Source organism: Talpa occidentalis, unplaced genomic scaffold, assembly GCF_014898055.3.
Source record: "Talpa occidentalis isolate TD23 unplaced genomic scaffold, MPIMG_talOcc4v2.1 talOcc4.17, whole genome shotgun sequence".
In the NCBI taxonomy this organism is placed as follows: domain Eukaryota; kingdom Metazoa; phylum Chordata; class Mammalia; order Eulipotyphla; family Talpidae; genus Talpa; species Talpa occidentalis.
Window position 1 is genome coordinate 22,996,269 of NW_023601754.1, and position 20,230 is coordinate 23,016,498.

At 35.8% G+C, this 20,230-nt stretch overlaps 1 protein-coding gene across 5 annotated transcripts in view; it reads right to left on the reverse strand.

The window, feature by feature from the left end:
• PHKB (phosphorylase kinase regulatory subunit beta) overlaps positions 1 to 20,230 on the reverse strand; it is a 223,376-nt gene that overhangs the window by 189,661 nt on the left and 13,485 nt on the right. For 4 of the 5 annotated variants that reach the window (XM_037516321.2, XM_037516318.2, XM_037516317.2 and 1 more), the window contains one exon: positions 1,470 to 1,559. In XM_037516321.2, the coding sequence (XP_037372218.1) occupies positions 1,470 to 1,559 (90 nt within the window). Of the gene's footprint in view, positions 1 to 1,469; positions 1,560 to 5,411; positions 5,437 to 20,230 lie in introns of those variants that run through there. The other variant, XM_037516320.2, reaches the window with a different exon arrangement.

Below are 20,230 nucleotides of genomic sequence, written 5' to 3' on the forward strand. Positions count from 1 at the left end.
TGAAGCTAGATGGAGCTAGAAGGGATTATGCTCAGTGAAATAAGCCAGAAGGAAAAAGAAAAATATCAGATGATTTCACTTATAGGAGGAATATAGGGGAACCAAACAAGGTATCAGGGGAAAAAATAATAACAATAAAAAAATAACAAAACAAAACAAAAATAAATAGACAACAATAAATCAGAGACATTCTGCAGGGGAGGGGAAGACGTGGGAAGAGCTCAAGGGACTATGTGCACAGGTGAGTTGGTGGTGGAAATTCCATGGGGACTACACCTGAGAAAAGAAAGCAAACATTGTAAAAAAAAAAATGAACAATGATATAATATATATATAATATATATAAATAATATATAAATATATGTATTATATATATAAATATATATAAATAAATGAATTATTTGGGGAAAAAAGAATATGTACCAGAATCTCAATCAAAATAAGTTGAATAAGCACTTTACATAAGGTTGAAACAAACAAAAAAATCCATTACCTTAAGGGAAACAAATAAACTTTACATTATATTCCATAATATGGTAAGCAAATGGTACAAGAAGCAAATTCACACACACACACAGAATAAACATTTTAACTTATAGCCTGATGGAACAAAGAAGAATCACATAGACACATATCTCAAATTTGCTAATTCACATTAAAGCATGAAATTAACCATGGTCCTGGCCAAAAAAAAAAAAATAGGGACTTCATATTTGTAACAGTAACCTGCTATTTCTCGATGAACTAGCAATGAATATAAAAGGTTCAGGATGACCTGGGAACCTTGTACAAATAAATAATCAAGGAATATTTCTATAAAATCTCTGCTATCTAAGTACCAATCAAGGAACAGTCTCAAATCCTCAAATCTGATAATCTTTGTGAAAGCTATAAGGACACAAAAGACATTGGTGACAGTTAAAGAATTTTTCAATGGATAGATAAAAATTGCTGAATTCCTGGGCCTTCCCTGGTAGCACAGGTGGTTGAGCACAGCACTGCGAAGCTGTGCACAGCCTCTGAAGCGCTGGTTAGATACTGGCCAGCCGGCGAGGGTCCCACATGGCAAGGCAGACCTCTCCTGTGGCGCCCACTGCTCCCATCAGCAGTGTATATTTTGTCAGTCTGCCTGTTTTGTTCCCCGTTCTGTCTCTGGTGAATCCTCTCACCCTCCCACGCATCTGGCCTGTACCCTGGTTCTTGTATGTATAAATAAATAAATACATATGTACATACATACATACATACATACATACATAAATAAATCTTCAAAAAAAAAATTGCTGGATTCCTTTAATGCCCCGGTATCAATATGCAACTGGAAAATATAGTTGCCTAAGCACTGAACTACCCCAACATCCAAATGAGAAAACATCATCATCAACATAATATACACTCTATAAATAAGGCAAAGTAAAAAAAATTAATCATAGATATTGAACAGCATGTTTTTCTTGAGTTTTGCTTACCAATTCTGTAATAATGATCTAATTTATCCCAGAGAGTTTCATTATCAGGTCTTAGAAGATTAATGCTTTTAAGAGGTTCGTAAACTGAACCTGAAAGAAAAAATGAAAACCTATCAAATTCAGTCATTTGCACCTAAATAACTTCTAAAAAATGAAGCAGTATTACTTAGCAATATAATTTTCATTTTTAAATGTGAATGACAATATTTCACTATTGGTTAAATTTGTGGTGAGGGAAGAAAGAAGAAAATATCCTTGTAACAAATATAGAAGGGTTAATAATGTGATGGAACACATCCCCACTCTCTCTCAGCAGTCAGTCCAACTAATTCATGTGGAGACTGGTCCGAAAAACTCAAATATTTCAAATACTAATGTCACAGTCAATGGTTCAATAATTTCAGTTCCCTTTGAAAAATGTATCTATTGACAAACCCTGAAATTAAAACTTTACTCCTATGCTCAATCTTCCTCAGGCCATGTTCTGTCTAATGAACATATCCCAGAAACCTCACAGGGAAAATATAATGCTCATATGTTTCAAATGTACCAACTCTACAGATATTCAAATAATTTTCACACTGAAAATTCTGAAGCCTTCTTTTCCTCCTCAGTAGATAATACTCTTGCTTTATTATCTGGACTATAGGCAGGAACCATTTGTATCTCAGCTACGAAAAGTACTTCAAGGTCTTAGCAGAACACACCGCTCAAAAACTACAAAATACACAATAATCATGATAATTTACCACAAAATGGATACAGAAAATTGTTCACTTGACTAGTGCACTTTCTCAACTGCTAACTGAAAGGAAGACATCTGAACTTTCAGCCATCAGACTAAGTACTAGCTCTCATTCTTGCTAAAAGCACTCAGATGTCACCAACATTTCAAGGTCACAATTACTCCACCTCTGGATTCAGGTAATGCATGCCACGTTGTCTAACCACACAGTGCAAGAGTGAACCTATAATTTACCTGGGGTGGAAAGGGGAGGTTGGGAATCATGTTGGTATGCATTAAGAATCTGTTTTTACAGAAAATTAAAGCATTTATGTTCACAAAATTGCTATGTCCACAATTCTAGTTTAAAGCCAAGGAACTGGAATTCCCTTTATGTTTAAGCAGAGAGTAAACATTATGAAGGAAGTAAGGAAAGTATCTATATATTTTAGCCAACAATTCCATTATCTTCAGTTGGAAAGAGAGATGATGTATAGATAAAAACAAGTAATGCAAAATGACCTGATGTGAATGAAGAGATCTTAGGGGGGAAATGAAAGAAAGCTAAGCAATGGTATCTGCTCATAAATATTAGAGAATGATCCCATAGTGAAAAAAGGAGAACAATCAACATAGAAAACATCAGGATTCCAGCACAGAGGGGAAGTACCTAGGCATGTCCTCTGACAACCTGAACCAAATTTGCTCTGGGTAGGTATAAGCATATGGGCAGCCTGCTGAAAAAAATAAACTTGTTTGAACATTAGAGGTATGTTCTAAGAGTCTAAACACTCTCAGTGAAGCTCATAGAGAAATTAGTAAAATCAGGCACAAAGCATAACAAATTTTCAGTTGTGCTTCTGTATATATTAGGAACTAAATGGAACATCTTCGCTGAGGTGGGGGTGAGGATTGTGAATGAGTAATACATCTGTTTTTATTTAGAGCTCGATTAGCAGAGCTAATATTGACTTTATATAAGAAAAAATTAAACCACCTGAAGTTGTATATGTACTTTCATTACAATTTAGTAAACAACATGTGCAAATGGATAGACAGAAATGGAACATGCAAAACTGAAATAACTTGCATTGCAATGCTAGATGAATTTATTTTAAAAGAGTTTTAATGACATTGTATCACAGCTTTTTGATCATAAAAATCCTTATTTTTAAATTCTTTACTCCATTTCAGTTGCCCTTATTCCCTAAAAGGATTCTGTCATTTGTTCTCAATAAAATCACCCACTGAGCTTCTTAGGGGCAATAATAGGCAAACAGAAGCTAGACTTTTCAAGTAAATAAATACATATTCATGCGTAGCTAAAAGAGAAAATATTCAAAGCACAGCAAAAATGTGTAAAAGTAAAATCACCCAATTCATTAAAAATCAGTATTTTATTATATCTATATCTACAAGGAAAGCCTATGAGGAACTATAAAGATTTTGGCTAAATGTAAACATTTTAGTGATCAACATTGTATTGCTACTGAAATAACAACATGCAATTAAATAAGGATGTTCCATACAACTTACAGTAAACAGCACCACAAATCTGCAGTCCAGGCAAAAAGCAATCAATGGTAATGCTTTCAAAAAGAATTAGATGTCTGGACTCTACCCACAACATGGCAGAATAGGGAAAGTTGGATCACTTTTACCACTAAACACAACTAAAAAGAAAATAAATTAGCTCAAAGGAAGATCTGGAGATTCAGCGACAGAGACATAAGATTTTCCTGAAGGCTTTGTTTGAAGGCTGGTGACTTGCTCTAGAGAACGTAAGTAAAAAGATAAAGGAGGTCCCAGCCATGGCAGCAGTACAGCTTGAAGACAAGGCATGGCTCCAACCAGGTGTAGTCTATATTACCAGAGACCCGTTTGGAAGGCACTGGTGCAAATAGTGCACAAGCACACATACAATGAGCCTACAGTACAGTCACCAGGAATTAGGTGGACATGGGATTGGGGTTGGGGAAACTGGCAGCCATCAGTGGAGATAAGGGATGTTCCCTCCTTGGTAAGATCACAGAAAGGAAGAATCAACTGCAGCTCACAGAAAAAAACACATAGAGATGATCCTTGAACAATCAAAGAATCTTCTAAAATAACATGGAACATTCCCAAGGATAGATCATATGCTGAGACACAAATATCAAAAATTATATAGAAAATATAAATTATATCAAGAATCTACAATGATCGAGAATCTACAGTTCTTTTTTAAAGATTCATTTATGCATAAAAGAACTGGGGTGTAGGCCAGAGGTGCAGGGTGAGAGATTTCACCAGAGATAGAGTGGGAAGCACAATAGGCAGAACCACTGAAATACACTGCTGAGGGGAGCAGCAGGTGAGACAGGATAGGTCTGCTGTGCCATGTGGGCTAGTAGCCTGGCTGGGAATTGAACTCATGCTGCAGTGGCTGAGGATAGCTTGATAATGCTGAGACCTTAAGTCCTATGCCACCAGGGAGGCCCTGAAATAAATTTTGTTTCTCTAGTTGTTGGAGACAAATACCACAAAGACATCACAGAGGCCTATATCCTGAAGTATATAGCTTGTTTTTGTCTATGTATTTCTATGGTTTCAGGTTTTACATCCAACTAATTATTCCATTTTTAGTTAATTTTTCCATATGGTACAAGATAGTGGTCTAGATTCATTATTTTTAATGTGACTGTCCCAATTTGCCAACAACATTTATTAAAGAGACTTTCATTCTGCCAATACATATCTTGGCTCCTTTATCATAGATGAACTGTCCACACAGGTATGGGTTTATTTCTGGGTTCTCAATTCTATTCCATTGGTCTGTGTGTCTGTTTTTGGTATAATACTGTACTGTTTTGAATATTATATAGTTGAGGTATAGATTGAAACCTGGGCATGTGATACCATCACTCACTCTTTTTCATCAGGAATGCTCTGGCTATTCAGGGTCTTTTGTGGTTCCTCGTGACCTTCAGTATTATTTGTATTATTTCTTTGAAAAATGTCATTGAAACTTTGAAAGGGCCATTTTCACCTTTGAATGTTTGAAAGAAAGCACTAGTGACCATGTGGCTAATACACTTTGTTGGACAGGGGGTAGATTACTGTTTTCATTTCCTTGATTGTAATAGGTGTGCTTGGGTTTTCTATTTCTTCCTGACTCAGTCTTGAATGGTTGTCTATATTTAAGAACTTGTCCATTTAATCTAGGTTATTTAACTTACTGGCATACATATGTTCACAGTAACTGCTTATGATCCTCTGAATTTATGAAATGTCTTGTTGTAACTTCACCTCTTTAATCTGATTCTATTTATTTGAGTTTTCTCCATTTTTCTGTGAGCCTGGGGAGAGGAGAACTGATTAGTGTTGTGGAACATCCTTAACTGAGGATAGATACCTGAGAGGGAGCTGTGGTGTCCCAGGCAAATCAGGTCTCCAATTAAGAGAAGACACAGAATGGTGCTCATCCATCCCCAAGCCACAAACAGATACTGTGAAGTGTGATAGTGAAACCCTATAGACTGCATAGAGATAAGAGTATGGAAACACAAAGAGGGTCTTCAATAGTACCACAAACAGAGCCACTTCTGAACACCACCAGTGACTGGATGTATAGGGCTCCTCCCTCACCCCAACTCAGCAGCAGTAGATCAGTTCTCCCTAACATACATCATCTGCTAGAAAAGCATACATCCCTTTTTAAAAAAAAATATTTGTGAACCAGTTTTAATTTTTTTTTATTTTTAAGATGTATTTATGAATGCATATAATAACTGGGATAAAGGTGCGGGGGTGGTGAGAGGATTCACCAGAGACAGAGTGGTGAACAGAACAGGCAGATTGACTGAAATACACTGCTGAGGGGAGCAGTGGGCAAGTCAGGAGAGGTCCGCTGTGCCATTTGGGTCACCTCCTGGCCAGGGATAGAACTTGGCTGCGGTGGCTGTGGATTGCATCACCGTGCTGCGACTTAACCCCGATCCACCAGAGAAGCCCCTAGAAAAGTGTATATTCTGCACCTTAGAACACTTGAAAAAACAGCTGGAAAAGGGGGGGGGGAATGGCAAAATATAACACAAGGAATATTTTGTCCCCAAGGGAATATTTCACCACAAAGAGAGAACAAATATCCATAAACCAACCACAAAGACATGGAAGATCTTTTCATCCTATTAGATACAGAAGTCGAAATTGTCATGATAATGAAATTCAAAGTAATGGAAGAAAATACAAAAAAACTGATAAAAGAAAACTCAGAAAAACTATTGAAATGACATCAAGCATCTTTTATGATCACACTCTTAGCAAATCAGAAAAAGACCACTGAAAGAAAGCTGGGGAAAAGTCTCATGTGTGCAGACTGAACAAAACATGACTGCTGGGTCAATGAGGAAGTCAAAGAACTTTAAAAAATACTGCATGACAAATGAAAATGAGGATACAACATATCAGCAATTATGGGACACAGCAAAATCAGTTCTGAGTGGGAAGTATAAATCAAAACAGGGCCACATCAGTAAAGAAGAAAGAGCTCAAAGAGATCCTCATCCTAAGGAACTTAAAAAGATGACCAAAAACCCCAAAGGCCAGAAGAAGGGAGGAAAAAATAAAGAGTAGAGCAGAAATAAATGAAACAGAATTTTAAAAGACAGCCCAAATGGTTAATGAAACCTAAAACTGATTCACTGAAGAAAATCAACAAGATAAAGAAACCTCTAGCTTGGCTTACAAACAAAGAATGGCAGAAATCTCAAATAGAATGAGTTCAAAAGAGGTCAAGCTAAAACAGACATCTCTGAAATTCAGATGATCATCAGAGATTAAGCTGCATGTTACTAAGTTGAATAACCTAGAAGAGATGGACAACATCTTAAACAGTCCTAGACTGAATCAGGAAGAAACAGAAAACTTGAACAGGGGCCTCTCCTGGTGGCGCAGGTGGTTGAGCACAGCACTGTGAGGCTGTCCACAGCCGCCTCAGTGCTGGTTCAATCCCAGCTGGCCAGCGAGGGTCCCACATGGCACAACAGACCTCTCCTGTCGCACCCGTTGCTCCCCTCAGCAGTGTATTTTGTCAGTCTGCGTGTTCTGTTCCCCTGCTCTGTCTCTGGTGGATCCTCTCACCCTCCCACGCATCTGGTCTGTACCCCGGTTCTTGTATAAATAAATAAATCTTTAAAAAAAAAGAAAAAGAAAACTTGAACAAATGAGTAAAGCAAAGAAATTGAAACAGTAATAAAACAAATCTCCCAAAAAAACAATAATCCAAGACCAGGAAAAAAAATTTTAAAGCAGGTAGTGATTACCATAAAATTTCAAAAGGTTGACAAGATGAAAATGCATACATTATGCAAAAATGAAAAATGATGTAAAAATGTATAAAATAAAATTTTTAATTCAAAAAATTTAAAAAATACGTAATATATTAATAGATAACTTTCCAAGAACAGTTAAAAAAATTAATACTAGAAAATCTTATCTTAAAATATTGTTAACACTTGCAGGACTCAATTAAGATTAAAACCAAAGACCAAGGAAATGTCTGTTTCATACAGATCTGGGCATACACCCGCTCACATTCCTCACTCTGTGAATGGAGTCCAGGGAAACACAGGCCCCAGACCCAAATCTCTCTCACAGTTCTAGTCTTCGAAGACCTGGGGATCTGTCCTGGGAGGAGCCACATGCAGGCCACCTTGATCAGCAGATAAGGCAGGGTAAAGGCCAAGTGTGACATTATACACAGTGGAAATCATCCAGGAATCCCTTAGCCAAGGAGATGGTAGCCCTGTTTTCACCCTTCTTGGAGTGATTTCATGATCCAGTATCCACTGCTCAGGGAATTCAGCAAATCAGGAGAAGCCCATCCTAGTGAGTCAGTGCCATTCACCTCAACATGGTAAAGTATGCAAACACACTTGCCTGCATCTTCCCTTTTCCGAATATACCTATACCTGAGCAAGGAGAATTTCTACCTATGTCCCATCTATTCCCTGCTTCCAAGACTCTGCTGCCCCTTTGACATCCACCAGCAGGTCTTTCCATAACAGAATACAGGATGCACAGGTCACCTGCATCAGACAAAGTGTGTGGTCATTTCTGAAAATAATGACAGGTGATGTCAAAATATAAGAATTGGCCCAGGCCTCCCTGGTGGCCTAGGGGCTAAGTCTCAGCACTTTTACACTATCACTGCTATGGCCTGTGTTAGATCCCAGGCCAGGGAGCTACCCCACATATGGCAGAGCAGACCTCTACTGTCTCACCCACTGCTCCCCTCAGCAGTGTATTTCAGTAGATCTGCCTGATCTGCTCCCCACTCTTTCTGGGGAATCTTCTTACTCCACACACCTCTGGCTTACACCCCAGATTTTATATGTATAAATAAATAAATCTTTAAAAAATAGTAACAAAAAATAATGTAAAAAAAATTTAAAGGTTGAACTGATCCACATTTTTGAGGTTATAAAATATTGACTAGAAAAATCCATTTATTCCAGTAAATTGAGATCATCCCATGTTACAGGATACAGTTCCCCTTGAAATACTACAACTTAACTTTCAAAAGCTATATAATAATTCTAGTATTTTACAATGTAGCACTTGGCCTACTTTATTTTCTCACAGATACAACAATTTTATACGATTTCAAACCAAACATAATTATATGTTGCAAAAAGTTTTAACAATAGTCAGTTTTATGTACAGTTGCATTAATGTCTCTACAAATCTCTATGGCCTGGAACAACATATATATTTTTTAATATTTTATATAGCACAAAGTAAACAGCATATTTCTATGTTTCCTTGAGTCTTGGGTTCTAGCAGAAAAATACAAAAAATTTGTAAAAGTAGAATCTTAGCCTAAGGAGTCAATTAGCATCTCCTATCTGTGTTTTACTAATGATTCTCTAACTTTGGGAATTGTGCAAGTTGAAGTTCACCGGTTCTAATGATTACAACATGATAGTGCCTCACCTAATGATGAGTGGCTAATTTTATATTTATATCAGACATATTAAGAGTTGTGAATTTTCAGAGTTAGGAACAAATCTCAGAAAGACTCAGAGTACAACTGTTTGAAGACTGAAGTATAGAGGCCAATAAGCTAATAAGAAATGTATGCAAAGGAGTAGAAAATAACCTAAGTCCCTGAGTTAATATGTTCTACAACAAGATAATCAAGATCTAAGCAGAATCTAAAGACCCTGTGGTGCAAAGGGTCACTGTAAAAAAGCCCATAGTTTCAAGACATTTGTATATTCCTTGTACTCACTTATGCATGTGGAGAAGTAAGGACAGGAGTGGTTCAGGCCAGGTAGGGATATGAAAGCAAAGAGATACTCCTGCAGCATACGAAATACATGCAAGCCACATTTGTGATTTATTAATAAATTTTTAAAATATTGATATTTGAGCTGTTCAAACAACAAGGGTTCCCAGAGTAAAACAGTCCTTCCTAATACACAATTTTGCAACCTGTGGATTCAGTTACACAAAAAGATAATCTGAAACTACTATGTACAGTAAGGGCTTTTGGAGACACTACATTCACATCGCTTAAAATGCAGTGTATTGTCATAATTGTTCTTACATTAGGTATATTTGTTATTCTCCTACTGTATTTGTTTTATGTATATACATACAGGAAAAAGCCATATATACACACATACAGGAAAAAGGTATCTATATTTAGAGAGTGTGTATAGATTTTTTTCCTGTGTGCATATATATATATACACACACACACACATAGAGAGAGAGGGCTTGGTCTATTTGCAGTTACGTACATCCACTGTATGTGATGTGATGGGTCACAGAATGTATCGCCTGCAGATAAGGGGAGACTACTATGATCCATATGGTTATCCTAAAATTATCTATATATGATACAATATATTTTCAAATAAATTTGAAATTTATATTACATACTCAAGTTTAGGTAATAATTTCTTCACTGTAAAATTCCCTTTTACTCCTTCATGGATAAAAACTACAGAAAAAAAAAGATATTCCAATACATTATCAACTTTGTATCCCTAATTTTGGCACAGGAAATTCTAAGTAAATATTCACTGAATTGAACTGGGTGACACACATGATAGGGGGTGGTCTTTTTTAATTTCCGCAGGCAGAGTTACTTGTTTCACCATCTGTATTTCTACAACACTGTGTAAACCTCTTAACTACAGCTCCTGCTTACCACATACATTTTTATTTTCATTATTTAATTAATGGAAGTTGATACTGGAAGTGGACAGATAACAGAGACCATATCTAATACAAAGAAAACAATAAATGTTGAATAGTAAGGAAGGAGAGACGCTGTCAAAAGTGTTTCAGAAAACTTTTGATGACCAGTTTATAACCTTAATCTTAAAGTTATACTATACCTTTTAATACCAATCCATATCCTAATCAAATGATCAAATCATACCTCTTCAGACTACTGTGATTAGAGAAGGTGAAACTTTCATAATTTGAAGATTAACACCATATATGGTTCAACACTTCAAGCAACTTTTAGACTACCAGTATCTGCTTGAAAACAGAAAAAAACCTTAAGTCATGATTTTGTTTACTGTTCAGTTCCACCATGCATAGATATTTCAAAGATAAGGAACAAATGCGCCTCCTGTAGGGGAATGAACAACAACGTATGACACCTCCATTAAACAAAGCACCTCCAATCAGTTAAAGGAATAAGATAGGTATTTGTAATATTATGAAAGACCAAAAGGTAGTGTCAAAAAGTAATGTTATACTGGATCAAGAAGATGTGGGACATATACACCATGGAACATTACTCAGCATTCAAAAAAGATAAACACATGCAATTTTGCAGCAACATGGATGGCGCTGGAAGGGATCATGCTCAGCGAAATAAGCCAGAAAGAAAAAGAAAAATACCGGATGGTCTCACTCATAGCAGGAATCTAGAAAATTTAAATAAGGGACCAGGAAAATGAATAACTATAAGAAAGTGAAAATCAAAATCAACAAAAAACTATGAACCAGAGACACTCTATGGGGGGTGGGGTGCGGGGAGGGGAGGGATTGGGGTCAAAATAAGGGGATTGCAATTGTATGGGGAATATAAAAATAAAATTTATTTAAAATTAAAAAAAAGTAATGTCATAGAACAAGAAAAACAGTATGATTCTATATGTACAAAAACAAATTTAACTATGACTGTATATGTTTACAAACATGCATGCATATATAAATAATGTTACAGAGCTAAGAGGATACACACCAAATTGCCAAAAAAAAATTACTGCTAGGGGCCTCCCCAGTGGCGCAGGGGGTTGAGTGCAGCGCTATGAAGCTGTCCACAGCCTCTGCAAAGCAGATTTAATTCCCAGCCGGCCAGGGAGATACGCACATGGCACGGCAGACCTCTCCTGTCTCTCCCGCTGCTCCCTTCGGCAGTGTTTTCAGTTCATCTGCCTGTTCTGCTCCCCGCTCTGTCTCTGGTGAATCCTCTCACCGCCCCCCACTCCTGACTCTGGCCTGTACCCCAGTTCTCGTATAAATAAATCTTTAAAAAAAATTACTACTAAAGAGAAGACAGATTTTTACTCTTTCTCACTGTCTAAATGTTATATAACAAGTTATCCATCTACTACTTCTATAGGCTTTTTAAATGGGAAAAAGAAATTCTGAATGTCTACTATACTATGCATTCTACAACACACCTTGTCCCATTTCACTATGCTGACAAAGCTGAGGTTGCTGTTAAATTGAGGGACATAGGGACCTCCCTGGTGGCGCAAGTGGTTAAGTACCGCACTATGAAGCAATCCACAGACTCTGCAATATGAGTTTGATCCCCGGCCGGCCAGGTAGCAACCCACATGGCGCAGCAGACCTCTCCTGACTCACCCGCTGCTCCCCTCAGCAGTGTATTTCAGTCACTCTACCTGTTCTGTTTCCCACTCCATCTCTAGTGAATCCTCTCACTCCCTGCATCTCTGGCCTGTACCCCAGCTCTTGTATGCATAAATAAATACATCTTAAAAAAATAAAAAATAAATAAATTGAGGCACACAGTAGTCTGAATTTGAACACAGTGTCTTTGAAAACAAACTGTATGTGTTTTTCCCCATTCCATGAACCTTCACAAAAATGCTTAGTCAGGAAGTGTTAAGAGTCCTTAATCTCTTTAATTTTCTGCCTTAAAAAACAGACTGCTCCAAAATCATATGTATATATGCACATATATGCTTCTACAAGATAAAGCCAATTTATTATTACATTTCATCTGAACCCACAACTTTTAAGATCTATTTTCTTTTTATAAAAAGCTGGGTAAGAAACACAGACTAAGTGTAAAATGTGAAAAGGCAAATATGAAATAACGCAACTTTATAAAAATGAAATAAAATTTGCCTATTCAACTTATCCAAATAAGATGTGAAAAGGCCATTTCACTGTTCCCATTTTATTTTAATAAAAAGGTATTAAGTTCTTCCAGTGACCTTTATAGAAGGAGCACGGCCTATAAAATCTATTTAAAGATATTAAATTCAGTTGATGTTTCATGTGTTGACCTTATGAATACCAATCACTCAATTAGCTATTTCATTTTCCTTTCTTACTTATATTCTAGTAGACTATCTTGCTATAATGTACCATAAATTTGTATGATTTCTGCAAGGTCAGCACTGTATTCTAATAATTCTAAACTTTCCAACATGCATTTGGAACTCCACTTTAGGAAAAAAATACATTCAGAGTAACACAAGTTACTAAGTTTTCTCAACAGTAACTATTTCATTTACTATTATAACCCCAGTGCCAACTGAGTCTGATACAGAGTGAGCAGTTAATAAATATTTATTGAACAAAATGGAATTAATATCTTCTGAAGTCTAACAGTTTTCAAAAGTTATTCAGAATCAATGAATAAGATCCATTCATCAGGGCAAATGAAGTTAAATAAGATTCATTTATCAATTACCTGAGCTGTGACCATAACATAATTCAACATGTGGGGGCCTCTCTGGTGGCATAGGGGTTATTAAGTCTTAGCACTATCATGCCATCACTGCCGTGACCTGAGTTCAATCCCCAGCCCAGGAGCTAACCCACATATGGTGCAGCAGACTCACCCACTGCTCCCCTCAGCAGTGTATTTCAGTGGATCCACCTGTTCTGCTCCCCACTCTGTCTCCGGTGAATCCTTTCACCATTATCTCCCCACCCCCCTCATCTTTGGCCTATACTCCAGTTCTTGTATGCATAAATAAATCTTTTAAAAAAAATAATTCAACATGATCTATTTTCGATGTTATTCAATTCTGCTGTGTCTGGTTCTATTCTTCTATAGAATAAAGAAGGATCTGAATGAGGTCATAAAAGAATATGATTTAAAATAATTTGAGCAATAGCAGCATCACTATAATAAAAGACATATAGCTCATTTTATAAAGGTTAATACTAATTTGAACATATAAAGTGTTTCAAGAGAAACTCAAAATCATTATTTCATAATTGCACTGGAAGTAAAAATTTTAAATTCCAAATGTCTAAGACTTAAATGATAGAGTTTTAGTTCCATATGAATTAAATCACATGAAAGAGTTTAAAAAAAATCTTTATACCAATCCTAATCTCTATAAGAAATACTTGATTTTATTATATCTTCTGTTAATGTGGTGATAACATTTGGCATTAGGCATTTGCTATCATATGCTATTCTTCATAAGTCCGATAGAAATAATGCTTTCAAGTCATTGAGAATTTTGAAAAATGGAAGTAAGCCATTTCTATTTATCACTTACACTTTGATGAAGCCTGGTCTCTATATCTTGTCTTGGCAAAGGTCAGTAATGCATTAAATATGAATGCTATTAATACTAATTAAAAAGTGTTCTGATAACACTTTCTAGAGTCAATATGAATAGAGGAAGTCTTGAATGTTAATAGAAAAAAACCACAATAAAATACCAATTAGCAAAGTAAGCTGATCATTGGAATAAAAAAATATTCATAATCAAAATAAAATAGAAATACTTCTGGAGGACATTACGGAGTTTGTAGATAAATTAATGTTGTTTTTTTTTTCTTATCAAAATACAGTGAAGTTTAGACCAGTGGCTACATAACCAGGGCAGAGATGACACTGCCATTTCCTACTATGCACCCTTAGACTTTGGTGATTTGCTCCAAGGTAGTTCTAAGGGCCTGTGTCCAGGAACTGCTTCTGTGGAGACTTATCACAATAAAATTATCAACTGATCAAAATTTCTGGTATGGAATTTAAGTCACATATTTAACAAGTCAACTTTCACTCTTTAGTGAATAAAGTTAAATCCATAGTTCAATGAAGTAAAAGAGAAGCTCCCTGTTCTCCCTCACTTACATCTCTCCCCCAACTCCCAGAATATAAGAAACTCCTGAATGGAGATTGTCTTAATACCTGAGAGGATGCAGAAAGAACACCAGTTCTGAAAATCAATAGCTACAATCACAGTTATATCACTTTGCAACTCTCAGAACTTGGGCTCTCTCTGAGCTAGGTCTTCTCACCTGTTAAGTGGGGAAAATTATGTATCCTTACAGGGTCATTATGAGATTTAAGTGATATATTTTAAGTAAAGTAGCTACCACAGGGTATATCATATAGAAATTGTCTTTCTTTCCTCATCCTTAAAATTTTTATTTCCTCTAGCACTTTAACTTAGGACTGACCACAAAATAGGAAATCACGGAATTCTTGATTAATTGGCTTTCCCAGATTAACATCAGAACCCTCTTATTCAATAGAAGGATGACCACCCCACATGATGATTTAAAACAGCAATTTAAATAATCAGTAAAGTTTTAAGAAACATAATAAAACTTGAGTGGAATTTGAGCTACAAATGTGACATTTAAACTATCCTTTGGCTGCTACAGGTAGTTGAGTTCAGGAACTGTAGGAAACCAAGATTACCAATTTCTTTAACCCTGCCAGAGGAAGGAACATTACTTAGGCTGGAAGAAGAAAAGCTCCATAACAATATGACCCTATGATATACAGCTATCAATAGGTCTTCAATCAAGATTTTATAATGAAAATGAATACTTATTTCTGAAGCATGGCAAATCAGAGTTATCCCTAATTCACTAACAACCTCCAACTCTACCTAGAGCCAACTGTCAAACATTCCAGAAAAGCATGCTGTCTTTGTGGGGAGACAAAGCAAAGTCAAGACTCTGGGGAACAAAATCAAACCTCTCTTTAAGAAATGTAGAATGACTACTAGGCAGTCACATCCATTGTATAATGATGATATTAAAATGTAAATTAATGTATTTCATAGTTTATGCACTTAAAATTATAGAACTGTAATGCCATAATAGGTGTTTTTTAAGTTCTAAGTATTTTCATCAAGCAATACACTATTCAAACCATCCAGTTTGGCTTCAATTTTTCATGTCTATTCTAAGTGTAGTTTAACTTTGCCATATCTTTTAGGGGCTATTAGTTTCTTACAACTAAAAGAATGTAAGTCTGGGTGAACACTAAGAGTATTAAAACTTTGCTGTACTTTAATTTGCATTATAATTTAGTTATAAGGATTTTATTATAGCAAAAATTGAAATGAAAACTAGAGTCATGCCTCCCCGGTGCGCAGCGGTTGAGCGCTGGGTTGCGAAATGCTATCCCTCAGCAGTGTACTTCGGTCCTTCTGCCTGCTCTGCTCCCCGCTCTGGCTCTGGTGGATTCTCTCAACGCTTCTGACTGTAAGTGCATGACATGCCTCTATTAAAAAAAAAAGAAAACTAGAGTCATGACAATGTATTTTTAAGGTATTCAGCTTACATTATTTCAAATGAAACCAAACTACTCCTGTAACATGAAACCATAATGGAAATCAGAGCAGAACATGATGGTTTTTGTAGTTAATTTGAAGACTGCTTGCTATTTCCTCTCCTTTTCAAATAAAATTATACTCTATTACTTGAAGCACCTAACCCCATTTTTATGTTCATTCTATAAGATTCTTTAATCTTATACAATGATGCCTAGGAAAAAAAAGACTTCCAAAGCCAGTATTTACTTATATCATTCTGCTTTAAATCATGAGCTGCATGAGATACAAAAAAGGCCAGAAGGAACTCCCACCACCATCAAGGACCTCCAGAAAGGTCTTCATGCAATCAGTACTTCAGTTTCCCAAAGAAATACTTATGGAAAACAAATTGGACTGAAGGGAAAAAATCAGTTTAACTTCTAGTGCTGATCAGTTATGTCCCTCATTCCCATTCCATTGGCTAGGCAACTCCGAGAAAATGGAGGCTGTTATTACAAACCTAAAGCAGAGCTGCTATTGAACTGAAGTCTACATGAGGTTATTAACATAGAAGGGATCACGTAACATGACACTGAAATCTTAAATGGTAAAGACTCTAGAAGGAAGGATGAATAATATCCAGTCACTTCTAATAATAGCTACCAGGAAAATTTAACTAATGTCACTGATATACAATAATGACCTCAAAATGGAAGCTCTAAACTGACAACAGAAATGCAGTGGCTCAACTGAGTAAAAGAATGTGGCCCAGGTAAATCTGGCCCAGAAGTCAGAGTTTTCAGTAGGCCAGCAAAATGGTAGATGTAGAAAGACTCAATAAAAAAAAAAAAAAGAACACTGCAGAAACAGACTTGGTCACAAATAAGAATAGTGGAGTTGTGCTTAATGGGGATTACGAATACTAATAACAACATCAAAAGACTAAGTTCAAGATTGGAAACATAAGGATTCTTAATTCATAGTCCAAGATCTAGACACTAAAATGCAAGACAAAGAAGAGACAAAGTAGTTACAAAGGACTGCATAGGGAAGGATGGTGCTGGAGAGAGACTTCTGCGTTCTTCAAGGTGCCTAATCCATCATCAGCAAGGGCCTCATCTAAAAGCTTGCTAGATTGCAGGCTCAGATTCTGTCCCAGATGTGCTGAGGTAGTAACTCCATTTTTTAATAAAAAATGAGAGAGGGCTGAGGAAGAGAGGGAAGAAGAGGAGCTCAAAATTAAATAGCAGTTTTGTTGTCCTGGGAAAATTCAGCTCTACAAATTCAAGATATGACCATTAACAAATAAAATAACTTTATATTGACTAATATCTTCTTCATTAAGACTCACTTCTAAAACTTTAATCACTGTAATAACCAATCCAAAGCTATCATGTCATCAACTCTACCCAATCCTAACCAGTTATAAATCTTATAAATCTGTCTTAAATCACTGTGTATAGTTTCTAAAACCCTATAAACATTCTACCCTTATCCTCTGACAGTCAGTGGTCAAGACCCATAATTTGAATTAGAAAGAAATATAAACTAAACACCCTTTATATTATGGAGGTAATTCACAATTTGCTGAAGAATGAAGTGCTAGTTAAGAACAGAACAAGAAAAACAAGATCTGAAAAATCCCTTTTTGGGATTTGATTATTTTTAACTTAACTTCATTATTTTGATCTCTATATCCAGGAAAGAAGACTTAATACCATTATAATCTATTATAATTTACCAATATACCCAGAATACTATGCTATATGAGACCTGTGAAAATTAATAAGATAAAAAAGGTACAGAATAAAACAATAATCTCCTTATTACCAATATCGTAATTAAAATAGCTAACATTATTTGAGCATTTGCATGTACAAAGCACCATATAGTTTTACATGCATGATTTCATGTAATCCTCACAAAACTATTATGTATCTACTATTATTATTCTCATCTTACAAATGAGAAAAAAAAACCAGTCTTAAGTGATTTATCCAAGTTCATATTGCTAGTAACTAGGTGAGGTGGGCCGTCAATGGTGAAGTATTTTGTTAATTTTTTGTTTGGTTCAAGCAAAATAATATAAAAAGGATGATATATAGTTATTATTTCAGGTCTTCTGAAAATTTCATTTATTATTAAAATAATACAGATGCACAGCAATACATATCTGCTTCCAAGATAACACTCAAATCAGAAATACTGCTTTAATGGCCATTTCCCCTAAATGTTAAGCTCTTTCCCAATCAATTCCAGTATTGATCACTGCACTTTGTCCACATCAGCCATGTAAATAAGCAGTGGTAGTCATCTATTGATGCACCTGCCCTTTACCTAGATTTCACTTTCTTCTATTAAATCAAGACAACTATAAAGCACAATAATAAAAAGAGCTCTCTTGTACAAGTTAAATAAATAACTGCTAGGCTCAGAGCTTAAAGAAGACTAACATAAAAACAAAGATTTTTTTTCTCTAATGCATTATTCAACACTGTTTATGACTTTTACAGAAATGTATTTTACAGTGCTTCTTCTGAAATATTTTGAAAATTATTCTAAATGGCAAGATTGAGGAAGCTAATTTTTTCTCACTTCATTTAATACATCATTCTACCCTCTTTCATTAGCATATTCCTGAAAGTTAAGTACAAGTTCAAATTCCCTGGTATCATGGTACCAAGACTATACTGTGATAGACAAGGCCTATATGTTGACCACATCTATGTGAGAAAAAAAGAAATATGCTCTGATTTTGATAATAATGTAGATAAATAATCTATGTGATTTCTTCCATTTTTCCTTAGGGAAAGCAAAAATCAGTGCACAGAGTTTTCTTAAGGCTTTTTTTAAAGCATGGGGCAAAGACAGTCAGGGCAAGGCAGTTTGGCAGTCCAGTTAAAGAGAACTGTCAAGAAAGGTCTCACTAAGTCTTAAAATTATTAATCACTAAGCTCACTATTTTGCTTCAATTATTACATTTCCTTTTTGAATTTCAACTTTGAACCTTTTTGGACTTGATATGAAAATATGTTCTCAGAGATACCATCTCACACCAGTGAGAATGGCACATATTAAAAAAACTAGCAACAACAAATGTTGGCGAGGAGGAAGAGAAAAAGGAACTCTCCTGCACTGTTGGTGGGAGTGCAAACTGGTCCAAACACTATGAAGAACTGTGTGGAGACTCCTCAACCTACTAAAGATAGAGCTTCCATATGATCCAGCAATTCCACTCCTAGGTATTTACCCAAAGGACACAAAAACATTAATTCCAAAGAGCACCTGCACCCCTATGTTTATAGCAGCACTATTTACAATAGCTAAGCTTTGGAAACAACCCAAATGCCCAAAAATAGATGACTGGATAAAGAAGATGTGGTACATATTCACCATGGAACATTACTCAGCAATCAAAAAAGATAAACACATGCAATTTGCAGCAACATGGATGGAGCTGGAAGGGATCATGCTCAGCAAAATAAACTAGAAAGAAAAAGAAAAATACCAGATGGTCTCACTCATAGCAGGAATCTAGAAAACCTAAATAAGGGACCAGGAAAAAGAATAACTATAAGAAAGAAAAAATCAAAATCAACAAACAACTATGAACCAGAGACACTCTATGGGTGGGGGACGGGGAAAGGAGGGGTTGGGGTCAAAATAAGGGGGTTTGTAATTGTATAGGGAATTTAAAAATAAAATTAAAAAAATATGTTATCATAGATGGAAAACAAATTCCACCAAATTTTATTTAACAAATAAAAATGATTATTCAACATAGAGCACTGAAAAGTTCAAAATTACCAAAATTACCCTAATTTTTTAGGATGATTTGTTAACTCATTTAAGTTTACGTTCCCAGAGCCAAATACCATACAGGAGTCATTAATACAAAGATGCAAAAGACTCAGTCTCTCATCTGAAGAATTTCATAATCTAGAAAGGAGACAGATACACATAATTATCTAACAACAATTCACTGACATCAGAACTGAAGAAGCATGCAAAAAATGCCATGGGCACTAGTAGACCAATTAATTGAAATCTGGAATGCAGAGGAAGGGGGTTGTCAGAAAATATATAAAAATAAGAGAGCGCTGAAGCAGAATAAAAGATAATGGGAATGCACCAAGCTTATAAAGAAAGGCTATGATAAAGGTTCAGAAGTCAGAAAGAGACTGAACTATTGGGCATCTGCATATATATCAGTACTGCAGCAGAAAACATAAATAGGAGACTAGAAAGTAATTCCA